The 20,405-nt window shown below is 36.1% G+C and overlaps 1 protein-coding gene across 6 annotated transcripts in view; it reads right to left on the reverse strand.

Annotated features, from left to right (window-relative positions):
• Positions 1 to 20,405, reverse strand: part of AKAP9 (A-kinase anchoring protein 9) — a 113,994-nt gene that overhangs the window by 19,821 nt on the left and 73,768 nt on the right. For 4 of the 6 annotated variants that reach the window (XM_054060703.1, XM_054060702.1, XM_054060701.1 and 1 more), the window contains 10 exons: positions 19,357 to 19,519; positions 15,934 to 16,146; positions 14,696 to 14,734; positions 13,269 to 13,501; positions 10,803 to 10,922; positions 7,423 to 7,599; positions 7,192 to 7,296; positions 6,609 to 6,761; positions 6,182 to 6,361; positions 1,791 to 2,870 (listed from right to left, as the gene is read on the reverse strand). In XM_054060703.1, the coding sequence (XP_053916678.1) occupies positions 1,791 to 2,870; positions 6,182 to 6,361; positions 6,609 to 6,761; positions 7,192 to 7,296; positions 7,423 to 7,599; positions 10,803 to 10,922; positions 13,269 to 13,501; positions 14,696 to 14,734; positions 15,934 to 16,146; positions 19,357 to 19,519 (2,463 nt within the window). The remainder of the gene's footprint in view (positions 1 to 1,790; positions 2,871 to 6,181; positions 6,362 to 6,608; positions 6,762 to 7,191; positions 7,297 to 7,422; positions 7,600 to 10,802; positions 10,923 to 13,268; positions 13,502 to 14,695; positions 14,735 to 15,933; positions 16,147 to 19,356; positions 19,520 to 20,405) is intronic. The other 2 variants (XM_054060706.1, XM_054060705.1) reach the window with 1 other exon arrangement.

A 20,405-nucleotide genomic window follows, 5' to 3' on the forward strand; every position in this document is an offset into this window, starting at 1 on the left:
CAACAGCTCCATATCCTTTTTATGTTGAGGATTCCAGACCTGGGCACAGTATTCCAGATGAGGTCTCACAAGAAAGAAATAGAGGGGCAGAATCGCTCCCCTTGACCTGCTGGCCACACTTCTTTTGATGCAGCCCAGGACACAGTTGGCCTTCTGGGCTGCGAGCGCACATTACCAGCTCATATCAAGCTTCTCATCAACCAGCATGCCCAAGTCCTTTTTTTTGCAGGGCTGCTCTCAAGCACAGCATACCCCATCATATACTGAAAATGGGGATTGCCCCGACCCAGGTGCAGGACCTTACACTTAGGCTTGTTGAAACTCCTGAGGTTCTCAGAGGCCCACTTCTCCAGCCTGTCCAGGTCCCCCCTGGATGACATCCCATCCTGCTGGTGTGGCAACTACACCACTCAGCTTGGTGTCATCCACAAACTCGCTGAGGGTGCACTCAATCTCACTGTCAATATCATTGATAAAGATATTAAACAGCACCGGTCCCAGTATGGACCCCTGAGGGACACCACTTGTCACCGATCTCCATTTGGACTTTGAGACACTGACCACTACTCTTTGAATACAACCATCCAACCAGTTTCTTATCCACCTTACCGTGCACCCATGAAATCCATATCTCTCCAATTTAGAGAGAAGGATGTTGTGGGTGACCGTGTCAAAGGCTTTACAGAAGTCCAGATAGATCGGTTTACCGGTGTCCACTGCTGCGGTTACCCCATCACAGAAAGCCACCAAGTTGGTCAGACAGGACTTGCCCCTGGTGAAGGCATGTTGGCTGCCATTAATCACCTCCCTGTCCTTCATGTGCTTTAGCATAGTTTCTGGGAGGATCTGTTCCATGATCTTCCCAGGCACACAGGTGAGGCTGACAGATTGGTAGTTCTCAGGGTCGTCTTTTCTACCCTTTTTAAAAGTGGGCACAATGTTACCCTTCTTCCAGTCACCAGGGACTTCTACTGAATGCCATGACTTTTCAAACATCATGGAACTTGGCAACGACATCTGCCAATTCCCTCAGGACTCTGGGATGCATCTCATCAGGTCCCATGGACTTATATATGTTCAGTTTCCTCAGGTGTTCACAAACCTGATCGTCCTCTACTGTGGGAGACCAGCACTGGGTTCCATGATGTCTCTAAACTTAAGAGTTTTGGTCATCAAAGCATGTTTGGGTTGTCAAGCTTAATCAATTCTGAAGGTTGTAAATTCAGAGGCAATGTAACCAGGGGTGAATGGAAATCAGGACAAATGTATATTGGTAAAAACTGCTAATGGGAAATATCTTTGGAATCAAGACAGGAAAGCGAGAAAAAGAAAACCAAAATAAAAGCATACATATACAAGCCACCTCTGCCCCTCAGAAAGCCCCCTGTACAGACAAATAGCTATCCCTCCCTTATCATTCTAAGCCTTCTCCTAGAGAGTTTTTATAATTTTAATTTTTAGCTCATTACCTCCATGCCATGTAATCCACTCCATTCTACGTCAGTTCAAAGTAAGAATAAGAAAGTGTATGTTCAAAATCAAAAATCATCCTATATTAATGAAAAGGCAAGGTGTTTTTAACGCAAAACAGAAAATGATAGTGGAGTTCACCCAAAATAACATCCTTCTCGTCTTTGTAACTCCAGGAATAACATAGAAATTAAGATCTTCCCCAAACTGCAGAGTATTCCTGTCACTAGTCCCATTAAGAAGTGTTACATTCATTATAGTTCACAGAAAATAACTGATTTTAGTGAAAACAATCCAAAACAGAATGGCATCTACTTTACCTGATATGTCTGCATTTCTTCTTGCTTAATGTATTCCTGAATCTCTCTTTTGTGTTTTTCTTGAACTACTTCTAGTAATTGCTGAAGTTCTAAGAGTCTCTCTTCTTTCACTTCAGCTTCCTTTTGTGCAATTATTACGTTTTCTTTTTCTAGCTCCAAGTTACGATTTACCATTGCCAGCTGGTTCTCCATCTCACTAAGCCTTTGTGCTAAGATTGACAACTTTGATTTCATCTCATTTTTAGTTCTGTCACTTGAACTCTCTGTCTTGGCATTCCTGCTTGCTTCCTCCACGCATTTTGAAGCTTCCCGAGTTTCCTGCACGAATTTCCTTTGCTCTTGAACTGCATTTAGCTCAACCTGACTCACAAGAGCAGCAGCAACTTTTTCCACTAATGTTTTTTCCAGTTCTAATATCTTTTTTTCAAGTGTTTCTCTTTCAGCTTTGCCTTGCTCTTTCAGGTCTTTTATTTCATTGTAGGACTGGCACAGTTCTGAATCTTTTTCCTTAATGCATGCCTGAAGTTGTTGCAGTTGTACCTCCATCTTGCTAATGGTAACGCTTGTATTTTCATCTGAAGACCTAAGCTGTGTTTGATCTAACAATTTTATCTCACATGAGCCTCCTTCCATTTTTTCACTTTTCCCACTGCTCCCATCTTTTGTTTTATCACCTTTCATCAATGCACACTTATACGTCTCTGTTATTCTTTCATGCTCTTTTTTTAACATATTTATTTCTTGCTGTAGCAGATCCATTTTTAAGTTTGTTTCCTCAAGCTCAATCTTCGCCTGAGATGCCTCTACACTCATGTTTTCTACCTGCTTCTCCAAAGCTTCTCTTTCTGCCAGAACTGTTTCAAGTGTGTATTTCAGACTGTCAGCATCTTCTTGAAAAGCAGCAATGTCTGTAGGTACTTTTTGTTCAATATTTGCCAGTTCTTGCTGAAGCTTATCAATCACATCATTCAACTGCTCTACTTCCTCATAATTCTTTTTCTTCACACGTTCTTGATCACTTTTTAGACATTCTATCTGGGTTTCAAGCTCCCTTATGTGCTCATTTTGCTCTTCAATAACCTGAAGAAAACCAGAACAAAAGAACATCACAATGGGTAACTATTAAACCCTTAGGTAATTTTTCTCCTGGACTTTGCAGCAACAGTTTAAAAACACATTGAAACATCTGGTAAAACAAAGTACGACCCCAGTGAAATTCTTAATAGGGTATAAGGTTTTATGAGAATCAGGATATCTTCACAGAAAACTGACAAAATAGCCTGTGAACTAAATGAACTACAGAACAGGTGTGAAAGTATCAAATGAAACGAAAGCACTCGTAAGATCCATAGAGATATGAAACACTGAAGTTTAAGTGTTCATAATACCTTCTCCCAAATAGTTTGGTCCAAAGCTCAGTCTTGTCCCTCTTAGTAAAAATTAAACTGGAAACAAGTGGAGTGGTCATGTCTGTGGTGTTCAATCCTCTTATGCAATCAAGGTTTAATATTTTATTTTTTTACTCAAAAAAATCTGACAAAATAAGTTTATGAAGCTTTAAACTTACGGATAAATTATCCTGCATTATGCTACATACCGAATTTCTTTTAAAAAAATTAAAAGTATCCTCAGCCTTACTGTACACAGGCCAGATACGTTCAGTTGGGTCAGACAGGAACTGTGCTCTTTATGGGAAAGCACCATTCATTCATATGGTCAAACCGAGTTATATAGGACATAGCCAATTAAGATGCCTTGATTTTTATACTCAAATAGACCTTTAATTAAATGTGTTGAAAAGCCGCATTATAACATGCTTTTCTGACCACAGAAAAATTCTATCTCTTGACTCTGACATTACTTATCACAAACCTAAATATGTTTCTGCCTATGCACATGTTTGCATACACATATGCAGATGTGCACAAACATATGCAGGGCAAACAGCACCCCTAGTACAATCACTTGTGTGCACTACACATTTTTTAAATGAAAGTAAAGACTGAAAAAGTTGTAGAAGTATTTATGTAAAAATGTATATGACTATACAAACAAAATTCAAAGAGAGATTGTTGAAGACATGAAAAGAATGAGAGTAATACTTTATTAAATTAGTTTTAAAGACAGTTAAAATTACAGATTGTATGAGGGGCTCAAAATTGAAAGAAATTTGCGAAAGGATGTAACAGCAATTACGAGAGTGATGTCTTTACAATGCAGAATAAAGAAAAGCCATTTTTATAAACTTCTAACAAGAAATGTATAGACACAAACCCCAGAACTACTGGTGTTGATGAACGTTAAATTAAATAAACAAAAAATTTCAGATTCCAATAGAATAAGTTTTACAAAATTAATTAAAAATTCTGCTTGCTGAATTGCAGTGGAAGCAATTTCTCTCTTGAGTGTAGAACAATGCCAAAAAATCCAAAAGTTAAAATAAAGACAGACTAGATTATAAGTAGAAAGATTAAGATATAAAAAGTGTTCCTTAAGTGAATGCTTGGAGATCTGAAATGAATGGTCCTTCTATATTAAAAATGAAGAAGGCAGAGGATAATCTCAAGAATATTGGGAAATGGATATAATAAAATATAATCAGTTTTGGTACCTAAAATAGGCAAGAACTTTAGAAGGGCCTTTTAGAAATAGAAGAAAAAAATAACAAGGAAGAGAAGGAAGATGACTAAACTTACTACTAAAATAGCTGTTCTTTCCCTTTTACTTCTCATTACTTCATTAAGTTTAGTTAATTAAATAGAATAATAAGATTACTGTGTTATTTATAATACATACAAGAATAAATGAAACATGACCGTATGAATTAGAAGAGCTGATTTGCCAACCGAAGACTTATTTTCAAAAATCCACAGACACTAGAGAAAGGTAAAAAATGCCAAAGAAAATGGGAACAAAGCATTGGTTCTCAGAAGATGAGACAGCAATGCTGGTGGTTGCTATCAAGTCAGCATAAGAGTTTCTGTTCTTCATAACATAATGGAGTAAAGGATCACAAAAGGCAAATGCATCCATTAAACGAAAAGGACTTATTGCGGTAAAGATGTTGATGGCATTAGGGAAGCAATTAATTTAAGAACAATTCATTCATATGCAATACTAATCTCATAATCAAGCAAACAGAATAATTATTTCATGTCCTGGAAAATGTAATTGAGTAAAAGGATGAAATTTAGAAAACGAAACTTCATATTAAACAGCAGAAGACTCAATCATTAAAATTAATTATACCTGAATCCTGGGTATTTTTTGCAAGGCAAGTAATGTAACCCTATTACTGTGGCCACTGTATTATATATAAACCAGAACTGTTCTGGATTCTTGAAGTATGAGCTTTCCTAAATCCGATTTTCTAAATCCAACTCAAAGGTTTGTCATTATTCAGTGAGGTTCATTACAACTACACGTCACACATAAACTCAGTGAAATTACCCAGCTCGGTCAGAGCTCTGCTTCAGTGAATTCAACATGTCCTATTAGAATGTTACCTTAAATGTTCAATCAGCTGTTGAGGGGTAACAGAACTTCTAATCTTATCTTAACAAATAATATTTGTGTAACACGTTCAGAATGCAAAATTCATCCACTGAAAATATCCAAGTTTCTTTCCATAAAAAATGCAAGACCTGTGGCCTGTTTCTTCTGGCACTTACGTCAATGCAGAATAAGTAGTATTTCTATTTAAATCAAATGCATTATATCTGTATAAAATGGAAGTAACCCAGAAGAAGATGAAGCTCATTACAAAAAATGCACATAACTCAAAAATAGCAGGAGCTACAAGTGTTAAATCTCAGTAAATAATAGAGAAAGATAAATCTGCTTCTTTCCTTCTTACTCTACATTTCAAATAAAACACAGCATTTTGTTTGCACATCCACCGTGCTCCAAACTGGATAAAAGGTGCTGCCAACATTGGTATGATGACAAAGTAATCACACAAGCTCATGGAGTTCAAGTTCAACTGCTAAAAAACCTAATGTGATCCAGCAGGTGTCTCTGAAACATAACACTGAAAATAAGTCTTTGTAGGGAAGACGGTAGAATGAATGTTCAGATTGAATTAATCTACTTACTATTAAATGTTCAGAAGTATTAGAAGAATAAGGAATGTGGAAGAATTTAAGACAAAAACTCAAGCTGAAATAAGGCAGAAAAATAAAGCATGCAGGCAAAATGTATCCTTTGCAAAAAAAGAGACAAAAGAGTAAAAAGGAACTAGGGTTAAGGTATTGCTTTCAACTGAAGCATTTCCATTTTTAAATTCAGGCAGCAATGGAAAATAATGTAATTGGGGGGGACTGGAGATTTTTTTTTTTTAAATAGCAAGCAACACAATGCAGGACACTGAATAGGAATTTAAAAGTGTGTACTTTGTTGTCAGTTGTGACTTCAAGCTGCTGTTGCAGTTTTGCAATTTGTTCATGAAGATGATCTATTTCCTGCTCCTTTTCTTGTAGGAAATGAGCAAGCCTTTCAGCCACTAAATGATGGTCCTTTATGGCGACGTCTTCAGATTTCTGGATAGCTAGTCCCAGTATTTCCATTTCATCCTACAAAAAAAATCCATGTTACCATTGTTCATAACGGTTTCTGCATATGCTTGTATGAATATTTAAGGCACAGGAATTTAAATAAACAAATCGCATTAAATGAGAAGTAATTGTATGAGCTTTTCAGTATCTTGCAAGTTGAACCGTGGAAAGCTTGAGAAAGGATTTGGCATTATGGCTTTTTCCAAGAATTTTTTCCTGAGTAGGAGGGTGAACAAAGCTCTAGGCTTCTCTGTTACACAATTACCTTAAATAATTTGTTCTCTTGTTCAAGTTCTCGCAAATGTGTAGTGGACTCCTTTCGCTGAATTTCCAGTTGCATGTGCAACTGCTGAACTTCTTCATTTTTATTTTCTAGCTCCTCTCGAAATTGCTCCAGTTGTTCCTCTAGGTTTGTGACCTGTTTTTCCAAAACAAATGGTGGAAAAGGAGTAGAGAGTCATACCAAAAATTAAATGTCGTAATTCAAGTGCAACATCTACAGTAAACAGGTTTGGTATGCACAAACAAAAGAATGTATACTCAGTGACATTTTGAGTCTTTAAACTGAATGAAATTTTAAAACCCACTGTAAATCAGATTAAATCATTAAGAAGTTTTCTTAATTGGTCTGAATTTTTGATTCCAGAAACATTCTAGTATGTCATAAGCATTAACAAGCAATAATAACAATTATCATGGCTCACAAGAGACTTTCAAAGGGATTTGGACTGCTATCCCTCTGATCTGTTGAAAAGTTTCATTTGTATAATTCACTAAACTCAGCAGAAAGCAAAAAGTGATAAAACAAAATATCAGCAGAAACAGGGAACATTTCACACATATTTTACCTCCTTTTCCTTTCGGTCCACAGCTTCTCGTTCAGCTTGCAGCTGTACTTCAAGAGGTAATTCTCCCTTTACTATAATGGTGCCGAACTGCTTCCTTTCCTCCACCTTTAAACATACTTATGAATTAGTTACTTATTTGTTTAATAATAAGCAAATAAGAAATATATACTATTTTGTTCTAGAGAAAATAAGAAAGTAGTAAATACAGGATAATTTCAGACCAAGCAATACCTTTTGCAAGTTGTCTGCACTGATAATTAAGGCTTGTTCCAGTTCTCTTATCCTGCATTCTAGTTTCTCAATTTCTTCATTTCTTTCCTGTATATCCCTCTGAAGTTGCTCCTTAGAGAGCAGAAGCTCACTGCACTTGTCTGTTTTTTCTTTTAGATGATTTGTTAACTGTTCAACCTGGTAACAATATTGCAAGAAGATGAATGCATTGTACTAGATTAGAAGGCTTCACAAACAATAGCAACAGTACTCATTTTTGACAGAGAAAAACATCCCCCTTTTTTTCCTGGTAATGAAACTCCTACTCTTTAGGTGAAACAGAATGTAAAGTCGGGATCCTGTAGTGCTACATCCAACAAACAAAAAAGTCATATGTCCTGTGCTATAACACCTACCCTCTAGAACTGACCTTGTCCTGAAGACTTCAGGCTCTCTCTGGCCAGCTAAAAGCAAGGAGCATGGCCTCCCCATGCAGTCCACTATAAAGATACCTTTAATATCTAAGGATGAAATATCTTGACCCTAAGTTTAAGACATTATTTTCATCTCTGCAGAATATCACAGTTCAAAAAAATCTAAGAAAAAATATTTGAAACAAGGAGTTGATTAATGACATACAGACACCCTAAGGCTCACTGGGTCTTTAATGTCGAAGAGAATTCTTATATTTCAATATGAAGAAACAAGAAGTTTTTGTTTTCTTGCCGAGCTTGATAACTGGGACCAAAGAGAGGTGCTGGATTATATCATTCTACTTTCTAAATGGGACAAAGTATCCAAATAAAGCATTGTCAGTCTCAGTGATTCAGATATTTGTGGCTCAGAAACAACACATTAAAACAGTAACTGAAGTAGTAGAGAAAGGTAAGATCCCAGTTCTAACAGTGTTTCAAAAAAGATTAATCAAAATTACAGATAAGAAAGATGTGTAACAAATCCATGGTATTAGGCTTGAAGCACAGAGTTAAGACCTGAGTTAAACTAAGCAATTGAGCAAGAGACATGGAAAGTAATGTTTGTCCCACTCAAGAAACTGATTTCAGTATTTACAATTAGGAAGTTACGATGTAGCCAAAAGGTAGAAGACTCAAAGCATTTCAATAGATAGGAGAGAAGAGGACCAGAACATAAAGCTGTCAGGATGGTATTATTGACGTTATCCATCCATGAGTAACACCAAAGTCTGAAGTGACCACAGAAAAGTCCTGAGAGAGAAATGAAAAAAGAAAAATCAAGTCCAGAGCAGACTCTTTAAGACAACCCTCCCTGGAGTAAGTTGACAGAGTAAGCTGCAACAACAGTAAAAAAAAGAAATGAAGTTATCAACAGAAAACACTCAAGGCATTCACGCAAAGCAGAAGAGCATTTCAAAACCCGTGCAGCTATGAAAAAATAAAGCACCTATACCAGAAAAGCATGAGAAATAATGATAAAATATACATTTGCGAAACATTCCAAGTAATATTTTGACATTTAAATACACTATATAGTAAGATTATGTGCCTCATTTGATAAAAATTAAATGTAAATCTAATACACTATTGAAAATTGTCTATAAATGCATGACATCCAATATGACTCAGCTCTAAAATAGCTGCTACACCTGTAGTGCTTGCAAACATTATCTTCTCCTTCTACCTACTAAAAAATTCTAATATAAAAACACCTAATAAAAATCTAAAAAAAAAAAAATCACAGTTATTGCTGTCTTTCATCTTAAAACATGCTTTAAATTTCCATTGTAGCATATCTGCCAACTTGGAATATACACACACACGTTTATGTGCATATAAATCAGGAAGACTTTATGTATAGTTTCTGAACAGAAATAAAGGACAATTTTTACTTTGCCATCAAATTTGTAATTTTCTTCTTTTTCTTCTTGTCAGATTTTTTTTTTTTTTTACTAACATAAGAATTTTCACCAGGAATTCACACACTACCCACGCCCCAAGTTACAGAACCACAGAATGGTTTGAGTTGGAAGGGACCTTAAATGTCATCTAATTCCAAGCCCCCTGCCACAGGCAGGGACACCACTGTATCAGGCTGCCCAAGGCCCCACCCAACCTGGCCTTGAACACCTCCAGGGATGGGGCAGCCACTACTTCCCTGGGCAGCCTTATAAACAGAAATAAATCAAAATGAACTCAAAATGAACAGCCTGGGTTCAGGGAAATGAATTGTGCTAAAACGTCTCCTCCCTCCATAGGATGTATCAACAGGAGAGGAGTGCACACACACTTTGAAAAAGAAGGAAATAGATGAAGCATTGCTCCATAGGTGTTGGTTAACACACACCCAGCTAATTCCAAAAGATTTACTGTTCACAGAGGCTGATGACAGCCATATCACACAGTACTGACTGAACACATTCCCTGTAAAATTTCTTACAAATCTTTGTGTTAAAAAAATATACAAAAAAACCCAGAAATAGGCCTCTAAATCTGAGACTTATAAACAAATAAATATTTTAACAGCTTACATCTCACATATATCAATTTATGTCCCATTACTGTCTATGTTTCTAAAGTATGTAATATAGAGTACTAATTATTCCTAACATTTAAGAATTTAATGACAGCACCTGAACTACCTCAGTAAGAACTTTGATTTGAAAATCGCAGTGCAGCCTAATAAGTGGAATTTTAATACTGAAAATCAGGCAGGAAAATCATGCAAAAATATCAGCCTTGCTCAAAAAGCGGGACACAAGAAAATCCACAAAAAATAAAATGCAATTTAATTCACTGCTAAGTCATCACAGAAAACATGCAAAAGCTTCATAATATATAGCATTTGCACTGCTGCCACTTTTCTTGATTTTGCTGGGTCTAAGAATTTTCTATGACTCCCTTGAGCTCCTGTTCTACAGTCACTGAATTTGTTTCACTGGAGATAGATTTTCACTGGGGAGGTTCAAGTGTACTCAGAGAACACTGCCACATCTCAAGTGCTAAACCTTAGTAACCCAGTTCTTTCTGTTGTGTAACTGTGCTATAAACAGGATGTCATAAAACAATAGAAGAACATGTGAAATTGCTAAAATAGTCCTGAATATTTCTACAAGCTTTGGAGAACAGTGCATTTTCTAAATTAAATTATATGAAAAAGTCTTTTTGAAAGTTATGAAGTCTCTGTATATCTACTACTAAAACCAACAACCAACCAGCCTTTAAAACTCCCAAAATACTAAATAGCAAAATACCAAAATTTCACCACTTTAATCAAACACCTTACCCTTCACCCAAGGGGATTTACTTTCCTGGCTTGTAAATGGATGCAGGTTAGGTACACCATAAGATAGCTTCATTACAATATCTTAACAGCTGTCAACTTGTAACTTATATTCATTGAGCAGAAATAATAAAGTGTATTACCTCTCTGGTTTGATGTTCATTGACAGGCTGAGTCCTTTGAGGAACCTTAAGCTGTTGTTCCAGCTTCTGTATCTCTTGCTGGAATACATCCCTCTCATGCTCTCGGTCAATTGCTTGCTCCTGAAAGTTAAGAAATCATGTGGATACATCATTTGACTTAAAAAACTATCTACATTAAGTATAGTGCCAGTATTTATCTGTGTTAAAGTGAAGCTGGTAACAGTATGTCAAATTTTTAAGGTAGAAGAATCTCTTGCAACTACCACTCAAAAAACTTCTTTCATCATTTGGTGCAACAAATTTCACATTTCATATTAAAAAATTAGGCCAACATAGATACATCCAATATTATTTCACAAAAGTTATGGTTTTGTTCCTTCTGTTGCAGGTACACCACACAAATGGTAATAAACCAATATTTTATGATTTACTGTCCTAACGTATGTCTTTGATATAGGTAGCACAAATAAAAATTAAGAATAGAAATTAATTCTGTGCTAATACTGATGAGGAGCCAAGAGCAAAAAAAAAAAAAAAAAAGATCGTTTAAATTTTGCATTTCAGTTTTTTGACCAGTTTCAGTTGTTATATCCCAGTTTGACATTTGGAAAACACATCTATATATGGCAAATAATGCCCAACTGGTAGCATCCAGTGAAGCATCTCCTTTAAGGTTTATCTGTTTAACAAAGGGGCATTGAAAATAAAACAGCTTAATTATCTGATTCAAAGAGGAATGCTTCTGTCTAGCAACAAAATATTTTGCAAAACTTCAGAAAACCAAAATAAAACCACAAGCTTTACAAGCCATAGATTTTAATGTAGCTGTAATGGATTTTTATTTCTGAACCTTTACCTATTATGACACACTAATTTCAGTGAGAAAATAATCTTGTAAATGAGGAAAATGAAATAAAGCAAATCTACTTGTGCGAAGAAGTATCTGGAAAGATCTCTCCTTTCACACTGCTTCATAACAGATTATACAGAGACAGTGCCACAGAGTGTTATATGTATTATGTAAAAAATTATTCCACTGTACTGTTGTCAGCTACAAAGTTAATTGAGAAGTCACAGAAACAATAGCTTTCTTCCAACCACAGCACTGGACATTTAATAGGATGAATAAAATGGGAAAATAAGGAATTGGGGAAGATGGTGTTTGCTGAATACAGGGGAGAGTCTAAAACAAAAATGCAGAGACAGCCTGAGGCAGGAAGTTGGGTACAAGAGGCAGCTGTCAGGGAGTGGAAGTTGTAGCTTAGTATCTGGAGATAGATTCTTGGATATTATGAAGGAAGACTATACAAGAAACTTAAGAGAAACTTTGCTTTCAATTTCCAAGTACAAGTAAAGCTGACTACTAAATTAATACAATCATAAAAAAAAGTTTAGGTTGGTTGGAAGAGATGTTTAAAGGTCATCTACTCCACTCCTCCTGCAGTGAGCAGGGACATCTTGAATTGCATCAGGCTGCTAAAAGCCTCATCCAACCTGACCTTCGACATTTCCAGATATGGGACATCTACCACCTCTCTAGGCAACCTGTGCCAGTGTTTCACCACCCTCACTGTAAAAAATGTCTTCCTTTTATCTTTCCTGAATCTCCATTCTTTTAGTTTAAAAACATTACCCCCTGTTCTGTTGCAAAAGGCCCTGCTGAAAAGTCTGTCTTCATCTTTCCTACAAGACCCCTTTAAGTACTGAAAGGCTGCAAGAAGGTGCCCTGGAGTCTTGTCTTCTCTAGGCTGAACAACTCAAACTCTCAGCCTTTCCTCGTGGGAGACGTGTTCCACCCCTCTGATCATTTTTGTGGCACTCCTCTGGAACAGCTCCAATAGGTCTATGCTTTTCCAGTGCTGAGGGCTCCAAAGTTAGAGCCCTGCAGGTGGGGTCTCATGAAAGTGGAAGTGATGGGCAGAATCACCTCCATCAACCTGCTGGCCACCCTTCTTTTGATGCACAATGCTAGCTCACATTCAGCTTTTGATCCAGCAGTACCCCGAGTCCTCCTCTGCAGGGCAACTCTCAATCCCTTCATCCCCCAGCCTATGTTGATACTGGAAATTGCCCCACCCAGCTGCAGGACCTTGCACAGACTTTAGACTGATTCTAACAGACTTTGTTGAAAAACAGGGAAATTAAACAAATTGTTAAAAACAGAGGTCACAAAAATGTGTGTTTCCTCATTAGTTTTAGAATCTTCTGATTATTTTAAACATTCAAGAACTTATATTTATTAAGTTATATTTAAAAATACAGAGCAGTCCTAAACAAGCATCTCAAAAAAAATTTCAGTTTCAGAGTGCTAATGAAATTCTTGGCCGGAACCTGTAACAGTGTTACTATTGTGTGCTTCTTTATGTTTGCTCAAAATCTGAAAAACAATCCAACATTTCCTACTGAACCAAACACCAGTACCACTACCCACCCACCTGCATGGAACTAGCCTTTTGCCATACTTACATCTAGAAATTTTCTTGTTTTCTCTAGTTGCTTCTCCAAAGCCTGGTTTTGCTGCCTCAAGTCCATTAGTTCCGAATTTTTTTCTTGCTCTAGCTCTATTAAACGATTGACCTGTTCTTCCAAGTCTATTTCCAAGACTTTCACTTGTTTCTGAAGGTCATCATACTCTTTTTCAGCTTGACGCTGTACTTCAATTTTTTCTTTCATTAGCTTTTCTGTTTCCTCCAGCAATTCTGATTATGATAAAAGCATCACACACTTAGATATGAATAGTTAGTAATGCTATGAAGCAAAACCACTCCCCAAGGTATCCATGCTGTACTCTGCAGAAGGATGTAAAACTGGTTTGGGTTTTTACTATCGTTCTTTTTCAGGAAATATATTTTCTTCTGAAAATAATCAAGATAACCACTAAGGTAACTTCATATTAAAATTACAATCTTTTAGTTTCCAGAGGAATGCCAGTGAAGTTGTTTCAGATCAGTTCTCTGTTTAAGTTTCCTAAAACTCAAAAAGTCTTTGTATAATTGAAAAGAAAAGAAAATGCATGGGTGCAAACTACAGCTAAAGTCAGCACAGGACTTTACAATGAGGTACAGAAAACCTAATCCTCTTCTCATCCCCAGTGTGAATAAAATCCGCCTGCTCCCAGCCTTCACCATTTACTGTGATACATATAAGTAATTTGAAGGAAATACCGGAAGACCTAGTGAGGTTGCTGGGCAGACAGAGAGGGAAATTACTGCAGCCGGAACTTTGTAAAAACCAGTGACCAGGTGGATGTCCAATTTTCAGTCCTCATGAAAAGGCTGGCAAACATATATATAGTAAAGCCCCAAACCACTCTATTAAGACCCTTAAGCCATAGTCCACTGAAGTACATATTAACTAACTGCAAGAGTCCCTTGAGGTAAAACCCAAACTGTAAAGTGCAATTACATTTGAAGAATATTTGAAACATGATCAATATTTAGACAGAAACAATACAATTTACTTTCATTATAGAAGAAAGATCCTTTAGGTACCATCATCTTACATCATATTTAACCAATTCTCATTTCTAAGCAACCATTATATATCAATGTAACGCAGTGTTCAGTTATCAAAATGAATGACTCAACTATATTTGAAAAGAAAAAGAAAAAAAAAAGCTACAAAAATATCCCTCCAATATAATCTATGTATCTGTAATTCACAAGTCAATAAGATGATGGTTATTTATGAATTTGCTTATTATGCTTAGAGATTGTAAGAAATTTTGTTAGTGACATGTAAAACTGAGCATGAAATAAAACATCAAAGCTGCAGGCCAGTAAGAATTACAAGTAATGTCAGTAAGCCAAAAGCCCAATAATCCTGATTAACAACGTCAGTACATGTGAGTCTTCCACCCAGTTACAGATTGGCCATGCAACATACAAACACACCTGCTTGGGAAGCTGCATCGACTGCAGCATCTACTAGGCCTAGGAGAATAGAGAGAGAGAAAACAAAAAAAGAAGCAAAGTAATTCACATGCCAGCTATAGTATTCTTGTGGTGCAACAATGTAAGAGAAAATGAAGCCGAAGATAGATATGGCATTTAATGACAAAGTTGTTGAGATAACTTAGGAAATGTGGAAGTTATTTTGGTATGCATGAGATAAGTACCTACAGAGATTTACAAACTTATAGTTGTTGTACATGAAAATATATTTAAAATACTTAGAAATCTAAAACATAGCAAATAACAAAACTGAAGTCATGGACAAAGGTCTTCTTAACTACAAAGTAGGAAGCAGCAGGTTGTCCTTATAACTTCATTGTTACATATAGTGGACGCAGGAAACTGCAAGTACACACTGAGAAGTGTAATTTACAAAAACAGCCAACATTATAAATAGTCACAAAGTTTTAGAAATTAAATAAAATGGTAATTTCATCCTGCTATTTACAATTAAGCACTGCGGTCATTGAAAGATTAGTACTTCTTAAAACACCACTGTTCTAATTTTCTTCCCCCCTCAAACATAAAATATTAAGTTATTAGTTTAAGAACGAATTAAAAGACATATTTACTTCATGAAGGTAAATACTTTTGGTTTTTTGAGTAAGCAGTGAGTTAGATTACAATGACACAGTATTTATCTGCAATCTTTACCATCAGTGTTGAAAGTTTTCATTCCTGGTAGATAACAGGCTTTCCTTATCATACAACTTCTGTGCCATTCTTCCCCAATAGAGGAATTTGTTAGAAAAGTACATCTCCTGTGTCTAAAATGGACATCATGTGTAGTTCAGTCATATTCTGGTAGGTATGTTTGCTAGTCACTCTAAAACTCTGTTTGGAAAGTATTTAGACTAGTATTTTTATCCATAGGTGTTAACTTCAAGATATTCAATTTCCAACAATAACATAAAAAAAAGAGATTGTCACAGGTATGAGTTCCCTGCTGGCTTAAACAACAACTGTGATTGTTCAACCCTGTGAAAATTCAGTCAATTTTTGTTTAAATATGAAGAAAAGTTATCATGCTAGTAGGCATCAGGTTTAAAAACAACACATTTTGCCCTATCATATTTTACTAAAGATTGCAAAGGGGGGGGGAACTTTCACCAAGATTACTTATTATTTTACTTGAAAGTATAAGAAAATCTCATAGAAAGATTGTGAGGAATACATACGCTGCTCTACTGGCCCCGCATCTGCTCTCATGGCATCCTTCTGTCTGGAGAGCAACTCCTTTTCTTCCTGGATCTGCTGCTGTTCAGCCTCTAACTCCTGCAATTTGTTACCTGTACACAGTAGTTCTTGCTCAAGATGGTCAATTACATCTATTTTTTCCTGGAGCTGTTTTTCCAGAAATACTTTTTCATCTGCATAACCATCAATAAGGCCTGTAGAATATCAAATTTGGGGCAGATTTAATAGACAATAAAGAACCATTTGAATTTTTTGCATGGTGAAGTCACTATAGTATTGTCACGTGAATGCACACATATGTTAGATACTTGGCACCTTAAAACTTCTACTACTGTCCTTGCTGCTCTTCCATGATAAGCAAATTATAGGAAGGATAGCACAAGACCAAATATAGCTCTTGATTTTTGCTCAGTGCATGACTTCTGTAGCAAACAGGAACTCCAAAGACAAGAAAAAATATGTGTTTAATAAACACAGAAATAAAAAATTTCCAATAAATTCAGATGCCATTTTAGGCACCTCAAAACATTATCTGACCTTAAACCACAGTTTCTACAATATCCTGGATCTCCTGTACGCTAGGTATAATACAGATGCGTCCAGCGTCATGAGGCATGAGAATTTGCCATAGGTGTCCATGGTTAGCACCTCAATCACTCCCAAAACCTTGTAAGAGCTGACATCTAAGGAATAAATCTGTATTCTTGAGCCAGTATTAAAATGCATTTTACTCTGGCTTGAGAATACTGGAAAACTAAAAACGCTTCCATTTGTTATCAATGTAGATGACGTAAAACCTCTGTGAGCACATAGTTCCGTACCAGAGGAAAGCTATCAAGAAGGAAATTAAGTAACGGTGGTCTTTGCATATTCAGTCTGAGAAACACAGCTCTGGTCCCCGTGTGTATCAATCGTACACTGATGACCAATTTTTTTTTCTGCAGACTTGGACTCAGAGAGAACACAGCCACATAGAGGGACTGGCTATAAACAAAAGATACTGAACTAGAAATGTCATTAACAGCATTTAAAACATTTGAGACAATACAAATTCTAGTAGCTATTCCCATCACACCAGATGCTGTTCATGAGTATGTAACAGACTGGAAGTCGTGAGGGCATTGCCAGGCTAAATGGAGTACACACACCCACCAAAAAGGTATGTTCAATAAAGAAGTCTGCTAAGATCATGTGTTGTGGTATTTACTTCTGCCTTTTTCTTTTTCCTTTTATTAGAGATGTAATGACAGTTGTCAGAGTTCAGTGAACAAATTGGTGTTACCTTTTCTATCACATTAGATGAGTCCTATCTGACATCATTAAAAGACTAGAGGTTTGAAAATGTCTCAGCCACAGCAGTTTTTGTGATAAGAAAGAAATGATCAAAAATGACACATCTTATCTCGAGAATGAGCACGACCAGTTGTATTATGAACTAAGACATTGTTCTGCATACCTATCTAAGGAATTTGGTAAGAGAATGTAACTTGGCTTTGTCAGAGTATGCTCACAATGCAGTTCAATGAGCAGAAGAAATTGAATAAAAACAGTTCTATGGCATTTTTGTTTCGTTATATCAACATCAAAAAAAAAAAAAAAGGTACCTGTCATTTATAAGTGCATTAATTTCAGAAGCTCACAGAAAAAAAGGAATGAAAAATTATTTAATTAATTCAGGAATTCTAAAGCATTAAAGCAGTATGAAGGTAAAGTCAGCAAAAGACTGAACTGAATTAAATCAAATCTCTGTATGTGACATAAATCCATAAATCTGCACTATGACAAATTCCTACCATTAAAAAAACTTAACACAAACCTCTCTGCTTTGTCTTAATGTATTAGCCTATTCTACTTTATTATTGAAGATCTGTGAACAAATATTCTGTCAAGACAAAAATATCCTCCAAGGAAACGAGCAACATATGTAAAACCTGCCTACATTCTGAAATTCATCAATTCTTAACAGTTTTCTACCTCTGCCAGTGCAAGAGTGCATCTATATTTTGGTGGAAGATTTCATCTTTTTCAAACATAAAGATGTGTTTCACAGAGTGTTTCTTTCACTCTTAATTTTGTATTTAAAAAAAAGCAATAATATCTCTTTCAGATTTGAATCTATTCCCTCTGAAATCTAGTTTTGCTAAAGCTATTGGAATGCTGCAGCCAGTACTGGTGCTATTGACGCAGAATGTTTATGCTGTGTGAACTGACAGGCTACTAACGGTCACTCACACCACATTTTAGACACATAGCTTTGAAACCTGCACTTAATATCAGGCTATTTGTGTCCCAGCTATTACTAGTGTGTGAACTCATGCTGGATTATGTCTGTGTAAAAAGGGAGAGGAAGGCTGGCAGGGTAGCTTTCTCCAGGAATAGTATTTGGCTATGAAAGTAACTCCATGCTCCCACTTTGAAACAGAGAAGTCTGCTGAGCTTCAGAACTAACCAAAATCTCTTTCTGCTTACTACTCCAGAGATCCAAACATTAAGGGTGTGTGGTTTTCGTATTTTTTCCATATGCTAATTACAAACAGATAATGGTAGAAATGCTGTGTGGAAACAAAACATTCAGCTACCGGAACAGTAAAGCTACTTTTAAAGAACAAATTTAGTGTCTGTGAGATTCAAGTATATTTTCCTGAGGTCAGAAAAGATTATTAGATTTCCCTTTTTTGTAATACTCTACATTTTTTAATTCCTTCCTGAACACAGTTGCAAATACATTTAAAAAGAACATTTCAGACAGCCCAAATTCAAACATATCACAACTATATCACCAAACTCAGAGTGGAGGTTCTACATTCTTATCCATGTTTGTGTGGAATTAAGCCAAGGTCAAGAGGCAGCAGGTGCAAACTGAAACACGGGAAACTGCATTTCAACATAAGAAAACAAAAAGCTGCCCTCTTGGGCTTATTTCTTTCCTTCCTTTGATGATGGTCAAATACTGGAAGAGGATGCTCAGAGAGGTCGTGGACATTCAAAACTTGCTAACCTGTTATACCTGATGCTACTTAGAACACTGTGGGAACAGATGATCTCCAGAGACACCTTCCAGCCTCAACTATTTATGATTCTATGATTCTAAGTTGTCTATATTTTTAAATTTGTCTGAACAAACAGACATGTTATGATGAAATAGATTAATTTTTAGGATAATAACACATATCCAATCTTCTTTTTTTTTAATAAGTCAGACTATAATAAATAAGTTAAAGTTGGGAAACAGAACTGCAGTATAGTTAATGTTGGAAGGGTCCTCTGGAAATCATCTTGTCCATAACCATCCAGAAGTCTAAATTTTAAAATTTACAAAGAAGCAGATCAAACTTGCAATTTCTTTTCCCAATTAATAAGCAAGTGAGTGCAAAGTTTAACAACTCATCGAAGGAGCTACTCACCCTCAGCTTTACTAAGCTCCAAAGCCAACTGCTCTCTGGCTTTGGTTTCTTCATTAAGACGTTCTTGTAGTTCTTCCTGATACTTGATAAATTCTGTGGCCTCTTGTTGCTTTTTGAAGGACTCTCGCACGAGTTCTGTCTGAGTAATTCTAGCATGTTCAAGCTACCACAGGAAAAAAATACAGGAGTTAGACAAACCAAAGGTTTTCTGACAGATAATTATTTTATCATTCCTATTTAATCAGCAGTTGCTTTACAGAGTGATAACTTCATAACTTAACTGGACTTATGACAAGATCTTTACTGAACATTTGCAGGCTACAATAGGAAGATTGACTTAGTACAAAAGTCTAAGCAAACAGAAAGGTTTTGTCAGTATAGCGAACTCAATGAGCCACCTGGCTAAATGCAAGTCTTTGTTCCTGTAACTCCTGGTTTATGAGTTTACATTAGATCCACCTTTATTTATGTATGAGTTTTGTGCTAAATACAAGTAAGCCATCACAGACCACACACTTAGAACAACTAAAAACTATTTCATAAAACTGGCAAAAGTTTAGGTGTATATGAACACGAGTGGCGTTTCACCTCTTTCTCTCCTTAGGGTGAAGGTAAATGAGAATACCAGGAAAATGTGAATGTTGACTGTACTGTGTTTTCAGCCAACAAGGCAGTAAAGCAATGTCCAACTACGAAAATTATTAAGGATTTTTTTTATTCTTTGCTTGTCTGATGTGCATTTAACGTGTACTACCACAGATGTAGCACAATCTCACTACATTACTAACCTAAACCAAGACTAAAATGTATAAAATGGTATACTTACAGTCCAGTTTATTTAATTTATAAATTTGAAAAGGAACTATAATTTAAAAAAATTAAACTTAGAATTACAAAAGCAAAATAGTAAGGAAGGAGCCTTACTCTAATGTTAGGAGTTTTGATTACACAAAGTGTTCATCTAATGTAGCAGCACACTGGAATCAACTACTGAGCTTCTCAACAGTTAACATTTACAGACTACGTCCACCTCTGAGGGACACAAATAA

The sequence above is a fragment of the Cuculus canorus genome, chromosome 2 (genome assembly GCF_017976375.1).
Source record: "Cuculus canorus isolate bCucCan1 chromosome 2, bCucCan1.pri, whole genome shotgun sequence".
NCBI classification, from domain to species: Eukaryota; Metazoa; Chordata; class Aves; order Cuculiformes; family Cuculidae; genus Cuculus; species Cuculus canorus.